The following is a 12879-nucleotide window of genomic DNA, read 5'->3' on the forward strand; positions in this document are numbered from 1 at the left end:
CTTCTGATGATTCAGTGCACGAGTTCCAATCCTGGAAAGGCCAACATACGTTAAGGAATTAAACAATATATATAGAAATAGCATTCTAAAACCTAGTCAGCAGGCAAATCATTAAACATTATTATGGATCCAGAAGAGTGTCGTCCTAATCCGGTCTTCCATTACTAAATCCATTGTTTGCTAGGCAAGCCACTTTATTTTCAGCACCAAGTTCCTTTATGTAGCCTAGAAGCCGCTAAATACTGATTTTAAGTGCTGGTTGGTCATTGCATATTTACTTTTACTAAAGGGAGACGGAGATGAGCTTACCATGTAGGAAAATAGGATCAACCTTGTTTTTTTTTTTTTTTTTTTTAACTTGCAATACTTTGGGCCATATGTGCAAAGGTTCTTAGAGGTTGCAAACCCTATTATTCGTTTGCAAACACTAAAGTTTCCCCTTATGAACTAGACCCATTTAAGGAGTCAGTAAAGTTTACTGACTTCTAAAATAGGGGTTAGAAATGGTTTACAAATTGCTGTTTGGAATAAGCGTGTTGTGGGTGTCCTTCCCAAATAGTGTTTCAGTACTTAATGTATGAGTGGTTTTTTACTTCAAATTCGGTCTCAAACCATTGATAAGTTAGACTCCCAAAGTACAGTGGGACAATATTCGCAAAAGGAATGGGGTCCTTTTTGTATCCCTTCCCTTTGCAAATCGGGCTACAAGTTTTAGGGTGAGTGAGTAGGCAGTGGTCACGGAACCACTGCCTACTCTCACTAAGACTTTACAAAAAAAAAAGTTGCCCCATTTTCTTTGAGAAATTAGGGCTGTTTTTAAGAAATAAGTCAAGCCAACCAGACAATAAAAAATGTCTGATTGTAAAAGACTGCTGTGGCTTACCAAGAACTTGTAGCATCTTGCAGCCGGTCCATTGCTTACCATTGGTTTGCTTTGTCGCTAATTTGCTTGCTTCCTATTCGGTGCCTTCCTTGTCCCAGTTTGTCCATCTTGTGTTTACCCCTCCCGTGAAGCATAGCCTCTTTACCATCTCTCTAATTGGCTGGCTTCTATCCTTTCACTGCTTACTTTTAGAGAACTTTTAATTCTTAAGCAGACCATGAGTAAACCTGTTTTTTCAGCTCTCAACCTTGTCTGTTTCTCCTTGCCAAATACCTGCCCCTGCGCTGTTACTATTTGCCCTCAGTTTAAAAGTTCTCACATTACTTTCTCGATCATTCATTCGTAAGAAGGCTTGCACGTGCCTACAAAATGAAGTCTTGAAGCACGCGCATTTAGACCTCCCGAATCCTATCCCCTGATGAAGGGCAGAATGCCCGAAATGCATGTGAATAAGCATATTGCCGCAATGCATTCTGGATATTGTATTCTGGGTTGTAACCAGGATTTTGCATTAATGAATTTAAACTTGTGAAAACACAACAAGTAATGCATTCAATCGATGAATGAAGAATTTGGATTACTGTCGTCATTTTGAATGAACGAAGATTTTCAAGTCCTTTTCAAGGATTTAGATTGGTGCCTAGGGGAACATACCCCTTGTCAGGGATTGGTTTTCATTTACACTCTTGTCCAGAGAGCGATGCCCCGGGTGCAGGGTGCACCTTATACGTGGACTTAAAGTATTTAAGTGTACCAACATTATAGAATTAGCAGTGCACGAGCTTAAACTATTTTTGTACAAAATGAAGTAGCCATGTCATTTTTTTTTTTTTTTGCCTTGCTGCACAGTTTCTTGCTCATGTTGTACAGCATTGTCAGAAGACATTGGCAAAGTCAAGAGGTTCCAGAGGCGAGACCTATTGGTTTTGAAAGTGCTGGTTTCTTATTGATGGTGTACATATTATTGTATTTTCCAATGTGTGATGTAACTTCAATTCCCCTGTTGCTAAGGGCTGTCAAGCTATGTTCTATAATCAATTGATAACTAAATCTTGTTTACTTTTTCACTTTCAGATGTTGACTTTTATAGGGAATCTCCTAGCAATAAAGAACCAGTTGTGACATCTGGAAAAAACAATGGTATGTATGAATTTCTCACACAAATAATTTTAAAACGTTTTGAAACCTGCACCAGTCATGCACCACTATTCTTCTTCAAAAGCAAGCAATACCTTTGTTGCAGACTGGCTGCAATATAGCATCCCATTTCTGGCTAAAATACCGTTATGATTTTTTGAAAAATGCTTTCCAGGTGTAATTTGCTCTGTTTAACGAAGCAGTTCCCCGCCTTCTTTCATAAAAGCAACTTCCCCTTTCTTTTTGAAGCTGTTATTGAGATGTATATCATTGTGGTACTTGAATACTTGCCTTTTGGTCACATGGGGATAGGGATAAAAAGTACCTGTATCTGGTTACCTCCATCCTATGATAAAGGCATTGGTGCCGAAATGCGTCAGAACTGTGTACTGGCAGCCACATTACCAAATAAAAACAAACTTTGGAGCAGTTCTGTGAATTGGCCTCCTCTTTCTTGTCGTAAGTTTACAAACCGGATGTTCTGCCCTGCAGGGTTGGGGCCCCCCCTCGACACAGGATATATATATATTATTTTTCCCCTCCCTTTTCTTTGAGGCACTTTTTTTGTCATACGTTAGTTCACCTACTCTCTAGTCAATTAGCATAGTTTCTGCAACACTATCCTTGTACCCAGACTTTTGTATTGCCATCCACCCAAATCTAGATCCAGTAGTATTTTACCGATTATGCATGTGGGCGTTATTTGTATTTGGCCTTTTATACAATGTGGGTAACCAAACGTGATTTACCCTCTACAAGTCTCAACTCTTTCTCGTTGTATATAATATGTATTTTACATGTATCCATGAGCAACAGAAGTTTTGGCATATATTTGTAAACTATTTACATATTAGCCGCAAGTTGGTTCTGAGGCTATTGTCTGGCATTACTACTGTTTCTATGTCTATGGCAATGAGATCATGTGATGTGGCTACGTATCTGTATTTGCACTTGAAATAGTTCCATGGATTGGCTCCGACATGTCATGTGAACAAGGCTTTTGACGAGCTGAAACGCGTCATGGCGAAGGAGTAAAACTTTATTTTGAGCACTTACTTTGGGTCTGTGTCCTGTTTTTTTCGGCGGATTATCGTCACCGGATTGGAAAAGTAATATATATATATATATATATATATATATATATATATATATATATATATATATATATATATATATATATACTGAAAAAACCATAGGTTTCGGGGGCATTCTAGTTAGCTGGACTTTTCACTCGTACAAAACCATTGAAATTCCCCCGTTCTAGTTAGTTCAGCTAACTATAACTTGCGCCCCCGCAATGCACTGCTGATGACGTCACATATTGCATCACTCATGACATGGCCAGTGACATCACTCATGGCATCACTGATGACATCTCAAATGACATCACTGATGACATCATCCAGTGAATGTGTGTTTTTCTGAAAATTACATATGTTTTATATATGTAGATCTCCAGGTCGATGAAAGAATAAATGGGTATATAAGTGTCTAAATGGATGATTTGTTTTTGAAAAATTGATTGTATAACCGACTGATTAAGTGTATCTTAGTGAATACATGGCTTAGTGAGTAATGTTTAAATATGTAAATATCTGTATCAGTCTCTCACTTTGTGTATAAGTGGCTGCATGGGTTGGTGAGTAGCTACATGAGTGTCTAGATAGGTTATTAGTTGGTTTTTTGAGTATCAGTATGAGTGTCTGTAGGGTTCTGTGGGGGGTATTACGTAGTGCATAGGTGCATGAATGAGTGACTCACTGTTTGTATGTGTTGAAGACAGCATGTGTGCAGGACTGTATGGGTGGATGAGTGTGTGCATGGGTGTTAGTGAGTGAATGACTGTCTCAATAGTGTCTTTATGAGTAACTACTTATGTTTTGAACTAGTATGTGACTATTGGTGTATATAAGTGAGTATATGTGAGTGAGAGATTGAAAGAGTTCCTGTATGAATAAGTATGTGTTTCTATAAGTGATTGTTTAAAAGACTAAGTATGTGTAAGTTTCTGTAGAAGTAAGTGTGGTGGTGTGTGTATAACTGTATATGCAAGTAAATGGATGTTTGATTCTTTATTAGCACGAGTGACTGTGTGTGAGTAACTATGGATGAGTGGTGTTGTGTAACAGGATGTATAGGTGTACGAGTACATATGATGAGTGAGTACATGTATGAGGGACTGTTGGTGAATGAGTGTATGTGGATCTTAGAATTACTGAATAGGTTGGTGTAACTGGTATTTGTATGTCCATGGTTTTGAAAATTTTTGTTTCTATTTTAGAATGTGTGTATCAAAGGTTATATTAGGGGGAGAGGAGGTCTGCCACTCTATCACAAGGATGATGTCATCAGGGATTTCATGAGTGATGTAATATGCGACGTCATCAGCAGTGCATTGCGGGCGCGCGAGTTATAGTTGGCTGAACTAACTATAACGAGGGAATTTCAATGGTTTTGTACGAGTGAAAAGTCCAGCGAACTATAACGCCCCTGAAACCTATGGTTTTTTCAGTGAATTTCAAAGGTTTTTTAAATGCTAATTTCTAACTATGCCTACAGAGATAGGACATGTGAAGAAAGAAGAAAAAATGCACAGAAAGAAAAAAAAGAAATGCAGAAAGAAGCAACAGAAGTCCAAAAAGACGAAGAAAAGTGCAGGAAGAAAGATAACGTGCAGAAAGAACAAACAGAAGAGCAGAAAGAAGCCTTGTTGCAAAATCATCCTGTACCCTCAACTTTTTCAGACGGATACTGGTGGTAACTGAGTCTGACTAACCAGTCCTAGAGCCAGTGCTATGTTAAAAGACACTCAGAATACAGTGAAAACACCTACATACACTAGGGAACACTATGCGTTGGGGTCCACCTATGATTAGTATGACCTCATCTGTAAGCCCCTAGTATATAATAGGGCAGGGGGAGTAAAACTACCTCTTAAAACGCGCCACAGGGCCCTCAGGCTTTGTCCTCTCCTTCCCCACTGTGTAAACAAGCCCTGTGGCTGTTCTAAGTTGAGAGATTAAGTCCCCTTGAATCCTGAGGGTCCCTAGGGGCAAAATAGCCCACTAGGTACGTCCAGTAAGCGCCATTGCAGAGAGGTGTAAAAAGGGGCACGGCCTGCGCCACCTCTCTGCAACGCAGAGCAGTGGCGCTTACTGGAAGCACCTGGTGGGCTAGTTGGCCCCCAGGGTCCCTCAGGATTGAAAGGGAATTATTTCCTCAACTTAAAACGCGCCACAGGCCCCGTCCCCTCCCTTCACCACTGTGTAAACGCGCCCTGTGGCCGTTCTAAGTTGAGAGATTAAGTCCCCTTGAATCATAAGGATCCCTAGGGTCAAACTAGCCCACTAGGTACCTCCAGTAAGTGCCACAGAGCTGCGTTGCATAGAGGTGTAAAAAGGGGCATGGCAACACCTGTCTGCAACGCAGCTCCTTGGCACATACTGGAGATACCTGTTGGGCTAGTTTGCCCTCAGGGACCCTCATGGTACTTTGTGAATGCCCCTGCACCCTCCTTCTTGCCCATCATAGCCATTGTGCTGCCACTAACCCTCCCGCTTGCCATGCATTGTCTTCTGTGCTGCCATGGCCCCTCCCACCTTCCCTGTGTGGTCAGCTAGCTGCCCCTGACCCCTTCCCACCTTCCCTCCATGGTCTGTGTGTATGCCATCATAGTCTCATTGTTGCTCTCCATGGTGTCTTGTTTCTAGTGCCCATCCTGCCTGACCTCCATGGTCAACTTGCTGCTCCTGCCCTGCCCCCTTGCCCCCAGCCCTCTGTTTCCATGTGCAGACCCCTATTCCCTCCCTCCTGGCTTGTCTGTTCCATTGTAATGCCCCTGATCGTCCCTCCAGCCTTTTATGGTCTGTTATGCTGCAGCTTTCTCTCCTGTCTGTCCATTATGGTCAGCTAGCTACCATTGCCTCTTTCCCCTCTGTTCTCTGTTGTCCATGTGCATGGTCCTGTCACCTCCCTATTGCTTTCTGTGGATTGTTGTGCTGCATTCCCGTCCCGCATGCCCTGTGTGGTGTATTGTGCTGCTGCAAACCCTGATGCCTGCCCTGTAGGGTCTGTTTGGTGCACCTCTCCATATCCCTCCTGTCCTCTGTTATCCGAGTCCATGTCCCTACCGCAATTCCTCCTGCCTACCATGATCCAATGTTCCATACTTGCGAACATTTTGAATTTTGTAAGAGGGAGATTTTGAAAAAAAACTGGGGTATTGATTTTTCCCCTTTGAGTTACATTGAAAAAGAAAAGATTGTAGACAGGAGACAGATCAAATAACGCCCATTTGAGCTTAAAAACATTGGACGTTTCCTGGCTGAAACTGGTCTGTTCGCATGTATGGTTGTACTACCACTGCCTCTTCCTTCTGCCCACAATTGTCTATTATGTTGCCACAGCCTCTCTTGCTAGTCCTGTATTGTTGGTTTGTTGCCCCTGCCCCCCTTTCCACTGCCCTCCATAGTCTGTTGTGCTGCCACTGCCCTTCCAGCCTGCCCAGTGTGGTCAAATTGTTGCCTCTGCACTCTCCTACCTGCCTTCAATTTTCAGAGTCCGTGCCCCTGGCCTCTGCCTCTCACGAGTATCCCAATGAACAACTAGATTGCTAACATTCTATATTTATTACAAAAGTGTGGAACGCCTGACTTCATCTTGATGTAATCAAAACTGTAATACCTAGAGCATTTCCTTTAGAAATTACATATATGAGAGGGTCTTATTTGCATCAAACTTATGGTTAGTGCTCTAAAAAACTAAAATGAGGATATATTTTCTGAGTTTTCAAATAGCGACAAAACTTTTAAATTATTTGTAATCTTTGTTTTTTTTATCCAGTTGACCACTTGATTAAATGTTGCACCTAGGGGAGAGGATGTGGTGTTACTTCCAGAGCTGCAGACTTTGTAACTGGGGAACCAGGTTGGAGTTTCTGCTTCAGCTCGACATTCTGTGATTCTGATCAAATCACTTAATCTCCCCATGTCTACAACCAAAATGAATTTGATCTTGTGTGATGTAACCAATGCTCATGTAAAGCACTCCAATACCTGACAAGTCTGCACTATATAAAACTGCAAATACACAAAAATAAGTGTTTTGCACACTTCTGTCATTGGGCTACATGTGGGCTACATTTGGGCTCTTTTGTCTCTGGTGGCCATCTTGGGAGATTTATTTGTTATGAAGTTTCCTAATTTCCTCATTTACTGCAGTCTCCTCAGTAGGAAATACTTTCAGTTTTTTACTTTTGTTCCATCAAGAAGGTATTCGATGTGTCACACATTTGCCATAAATTCTGAATGTTAGCACTCTAGTTGCTCATTAGATCACTGTAGTAAAGCTACTGCTCACCAGGGAAGTCTGCTGCTGGTATTAAAAGTGCATGTTTCAGTCTGCATGTCAGAATTTTTTTATGAAATAGAGGATTTGAGAAGTCAAAATGTGCCCTAATTTTTCTTTCTGCAGCACTAATCCTAATTTCTATGGCAAAATGAACCCCCTCATTGTTTTCCTTTTTAAATTAAATGTTTTAGGAGTTACCACTTTATTCCAATCAAGATGGCTTCAGGTGTGCAATACGTTTGTCATAAGTAGGACTGTTAGCGCTCTAGTTGTTCTTTAGAACACTCTGGGAAGCTGCAGTAGAACACAAAGGAATCAACTGACAGTCTCTGCCCTTGTTGGATGTACATGTTTTACTGAGAATGTCAGACTTCATTCTCACATGACTGAGAAAGATAATGTGAATTTACAGAAAATATGCTCTCAGTTTAGCTTATAGATCACCTTCCAAACCTCTGTGGGAAAAGCATGAGAAAAAAGTTTTCTCTCAAACATGATTCATGATATCCCAGCAGAAGGCTTTTTCACATGGTAAAATCACCTTAGAACACACCACAATTCCTAAAATGAGTATGGTACCATCCACAAATGATTTATAATGTAACTGAAGTCTTAAAACCTTCTATTAACTGCACTGCTTTTTAATGAGGTGCTATCATGTATATTGGTCCCAAGATGGCTGCCAACACTTCTTGGATGAAGTGCTGACAGCCAATCCGATCTCACGATGAGATGTGTGGTTAGGCTCTGCCCAGATATATCTATCTTTTTAACTCTAATTTTCTCAGGAACTACTGAACGGATTTATGCCATTTAAGCAAAAGGCATGAGTCTGAACTGAGGACTACCTCTTTGCCAAATTTGGTGTAATTCCGTTCAGCAGTTCGGGCTGTAGCTGTGTCAAAAGGTCCTATGGGAAAATGCATGGGGAAAACGCATTTTGGGATCCCCCCTATTTTCTCTGCCCCCGCTTGATGAATCACTGTGAAATTTTCAGGATAGGAGCGGACCGGAGCTTGCCCAAAGTTTGGAAATTTTCGCGAAGATTCGTCAATCGGCGCCAACGTTATTCCAAATAGAATGTTGCGGATTTCCTATGTAAAATAGGCCCTAACTAGAACTACCTACTGGCGACTGCCAGTAGTTAATGTCTGTCTGGTCTTGTCTTTCCAACATTCTCCAAACTTTTGGCCAGCTCCGCTCCTACCCTGAAAGTTTTGCGGTGATCTGTGAAGTGGGGGGCGAGAAAAAGGGCGGGTCCCAAAACGCGTTTTCCCCATGCAATTTCTCATAGGATCTGTTGTCACAGCTACAGCCCGAACCGCTGAACGGAATGACACCAAATTTGGCAAAGAGGTAGTCCTCAGTTTGGACTCATGCCTTTTGTATATATGGTGTGAATCTGTTCAGTAGTTCCTGAGAAAATTAGGGTAAAAAAGTTAGTGATATCTATGGCCGCGGAGGATCCGCGGACCGTACCCGCACCCTCCCCGAACCCAGCGCGCACCCTCCCGATCGCGCGCTGAATGCTAATTGGCTGTCGAGCGTCTCTCTACATTCGAAACCAGGAACTGTTGGCGGCCATTTTCTGCCTCGGTAGAAGCGAGGCTGAAGATGGGAGGGGAATAAGTGTGTAAAAGATATAAAGGGGGCAGAGTGGAAATACTCTGACCCTCTAGATCTGCTTAAGGGGTCCCAGAAGGACTCCCTGTGGCCTCCCTTTATTTTTTTTATTTAAAAAGCGGCACAGTGCGCGCATCCTATCGCGTTGGATGCACGGATTCTCTCGCGATGGGTGCGCAGATCCACGGCAGCGTTTTTTGAAAAACGACAAGAAATCATTGGTTGTAGAACAGCTTTCTACACTGAAAGGTAGGGTGTATATTTTTGTTTTTTAAAGGTATCATTGTTATTGGTTAACAAAAACAGATTGTAAGGAACATTATATATGATAAGCTGATATGTTGAAAAGTCAAGCACACTTCCTGCCTTGTGTAGGAACATTGTGTGCTAAACTTGTGACCCGTGAGCTCAGTGCAGTGTTCCATGAGCTGTTTCTATGGTAAGAGGCAGAAGGCAGATTGGGGGAAGGGTTGAAATGTATTTCAGTTGGAAAGGGTTGAAATGTTTAACCAATAGAAATGTGTGTTTGCTTTTGAGTTTGTGTGAAGGATTGTGATTTGATGTTTACATGTATATGTGTGGAAAATGAAAGGGAAACTTTTTCATTCTTTGCTTTTGCTGAGAGGTGCACAGTGCAGAGATTCTGTAAAAGAAAATATGGTGAGTGACTGATATACTTCTTAATCTACAAAACAACTTGAAAGAGGAGTTATTTAATTGTGAGGGGATGTATGTAGACTGTTTTGATTTTAATCAGACTAATGTATTTGTCCTTCTAAAGTGTAGGGAGTACTTTTTTTTTCTCTACAATCTTATTGACAGTGTGTATACATGTGGAAACCATTTTGTGATAAGCATTTGTTTTTTTTCATGTGTTTGTAGACAGATAACTATGCAGTTTGTATATTTTGTTACAATTAGAAACCAGTCATTGTTTATGAATTTGTGAAATGAGTTATGTTTCTGCAGTAAAATGTAGTACTCGTAGATGAAGAAATGTGTTTTGGTATAGTGCAAGGGATAGTGGTGCTTGTCTAGAATCACACTGGGAGTGTGTGCATTTGGGAACCACTGTGAGAGAAGCGTTTGGTAACATTGTGTATTTGCCGACAGAAAACTGTTTTAAAACTTGTCATGTTGTCCAGTTTTAGTAGCATTAGAATCCAGTCTTTGCTTATGCGTTGATTAAATGAGTCGTGCTTTGACACTGATGTGGTGTACTTAAATATGTAGATTGTGTGCAGTACCATTAACTCTTCCAGAGTAGTGAATGAGTTTTGGTAAAGTCCTAGGATAGTGTTGATTGTCTAAAATCACACTGAGTCTGTGCATTTGGGTAAGGATTGTGAGAGAAGCATTTGGTAACATCGTGTATTTACTGACCTATACCGGTTTTAAAACCGGTCATGTTAAGTTTTAGTAGCATTAGAAGCCAGTCTTTGCTTATGCGTTGATTAAATTAGTCAGGCATTGACATTAAAATGTAGTTGTGAAATATGTAGATTGTGTGAAGTTCCCTTACCACTTGCACTGTAGTGAATGAGTTTTGGTAAACTCATAGGGATAGTGGTGCTTGTCTAGAATCACACTGTGAGTTAGTGTGTATTTGGGATCACTGTGAGAGAAGCATTTGGTAACATCGTGTATTTGCTGACAGATAACTAATTTAAAACCTCTCATGTTAAGTTTTAGTAGCATTAGAAGCTAGTCTTTGCTTATGCATTGATAAAATGAGTCAGGATTTTAAAACACTAAGGTGCAGTACCATGTACTATTCTGTTCACTGTGGCAGAACTGAAAATTTAGAAGTTTTATCTAAGCACTGTCCTAGAAGTAGTCTGATTATTTAGTCAAATAGACTGCTTCAAATGTCTATGCAGTATGCATGTAGTGTTCTAACATACTATACACTTGTCTTTTACACCTTCAATTCCCTAGTCCGTATCCATACACTTCCAGGAAATATCCTGTCACTTCCTTTGCAGTCCTCTAGAGACCCATTCAACAGTATGTACTAATCCATTCACTGTGCCAAAACCCAAACACTTATAAATTCACCAAGACACTCTCTTTACAGTACTCTAATGATTCAGTCACTGCTTAAGTATTCATGCACAGAGCCAGGTCTTAGCATATGGACTTCTTCAAACCCCTATCCACTATGCATGCAGTCCTCTAAGCACCTACACACTTGTCTTTCACACCTTCAATTCCCCAGTCAGTATCCGTTCACTTCCAGCAAACACCCTGTCACTCCATTTGCACTCCTCTAGTGACCCATTCAGCATCATGTACTAATCCATTCACTGCGCCAAACCCTAATAAATTCACCCAGGCACTCTCCTTGCAGTACTCTAATCATTCAGTCAGTACCCAAGTACTCATCCAGTGACCCAGGCCTTAGTATATGGACTGCTTCAAACCCTTATCCACTATGCATGCAGTCCTCTAACCACCTACACAATTGTCTTTCTCACCTTCAATTCCCTAGTCAGTATTCATACACTTCCAGGAAATACCCTGTCACTCCCTTTGCAGTCCTCTAGTGACCCATTCAGCACCATGTACTAATCTATTCACTGTGCTAAAACCCAAACACTTATAAATTCACCAAGATACTATCTTTGCAGTACTCTAATCATTCAGTCAGTGCCCAAGTACTCATACACTGAGCCAGGCCTTAGCACATGGACTGCTTCAAACCCTATGCACTATGCATGCAGTCTTCTAACCACCTAGACACTTGTCTTTCACACTTTCAATTTCCTAGTCAGTATCCATACAGTCCAGCACTTGTGACTGCCTTTGCACTCCTCTAGTGACTCATTCAGTACCAAGTACTAATCCATTCCCTGTGCGAAAATCCTAGCACTTATAAATTCGCCTAGGCACTCTCCTTGCTGTACTCTAATCATTCAGTCAGTACCCAAGTAGTCATGCAGTGAGCCAGGCCTTAGAACATGGACTGCTTTAAATGCCTATGCAGTATTGATGCAGGCCTCTAATCACCTACACAGTTGTCTTTAACACCTTCAATTCTCTAGTTAGTATTCATACTCTTCTAGCAAACACCCCGTCACTCACCCAGTGTGTCTCCTTGTAGTACTGTAATCATTTAGTCAGTTAGCATGTAGTCTTTTAGTGAGGTAGGCTTTAGGGCATGAACTGCTTCAAAGTAGTATGCACTATGCATGTAGTGTTTTAACGATCGTCACACTTGTGGTTCAGGGCTATAGTTTCTTAGTCAGTTTTTATATAAAATGTGTTTGTACAGTAATGGAATAGTATAAATTTGAAAGTTATTAATATACATTTATTTGTGATTCTTTTTTACAGAACAGGAGTGTTTCTCATCTGTTTGCACTCTTCTCGTGTAAGATTGTTTGGATGAAGGGTCCTTAGGTGTTTAATCATACTTGCTGTGCCGCACGAGTATTTTTTGTTAGGATCCCCTCGTAACAGAACTCTTTGGCAAATCTTGCGAATGAAGAAGGTGGCATTGGTCTTTGTTTGCCCCTTGGAAAAAATAAAAAATGTCTTCACCACTGATGAAAAACGGTGTGGGCGTGGTGCCTTCTGCAAAAAAAATTCCTCAGATTCGGTAAATATTTTAAAGCGGCAACATTTACAGTTTGTAAGTTAAACTTATAAAATTTTGTTAGCTGTATACATTTTATATATCTGTGATTTGTTTCTTGTGGTATTTTGTTAAGAATACCATGTTTTTTTAACAATCTTTTTGATTTTCCAGGTCTGTCGACATCCGTGGTTCCCACAGGAGTGTTCTGCTTTGTTTTTTTGTATTATTGTTGTTATATTTTGTTCATTAGTTTATTGTTTATATTTATGTTAATATAAAGTTTGAAAATAGTTTATCGTTTATATAT

General features: G+C 40.7%; 1 protein-coding gene across 1 annotated transcript in view; it reads left to right on the plus strand.

The window, feature by feature from the left end:
- Positions 1 to 12879, plus strand: part of BORA (BORA aurora kinase A activator) — a 380772-nt gene that overhangs the window by 232199 nt on the left and 135694 nt on the right. Inside the window, exon 6 of the mRNA XM_085621999.1 lies at positions 1958 to 2023. Coding sequence (XP_085478125.1) covers positions 1958 to 2023 — 66 coding nt within the window. The remainder of the gene's footprint in view (positions 1 to 1957; positions 2024 to 12879) is intronic.

This window comes from Triturus cristatus, chromosome 8 (genome assembly GCF_964204655.1).
Source record: "Triturus cristatus chromosome 8, aTriCri1.1, whole genome shotgun sequence".
Lineage (NCBI taxonomy): Eukaryota > Metazoa > Chordata > Amphibia > Caudata > Salamandridae > Triturus > Triturus cristatus.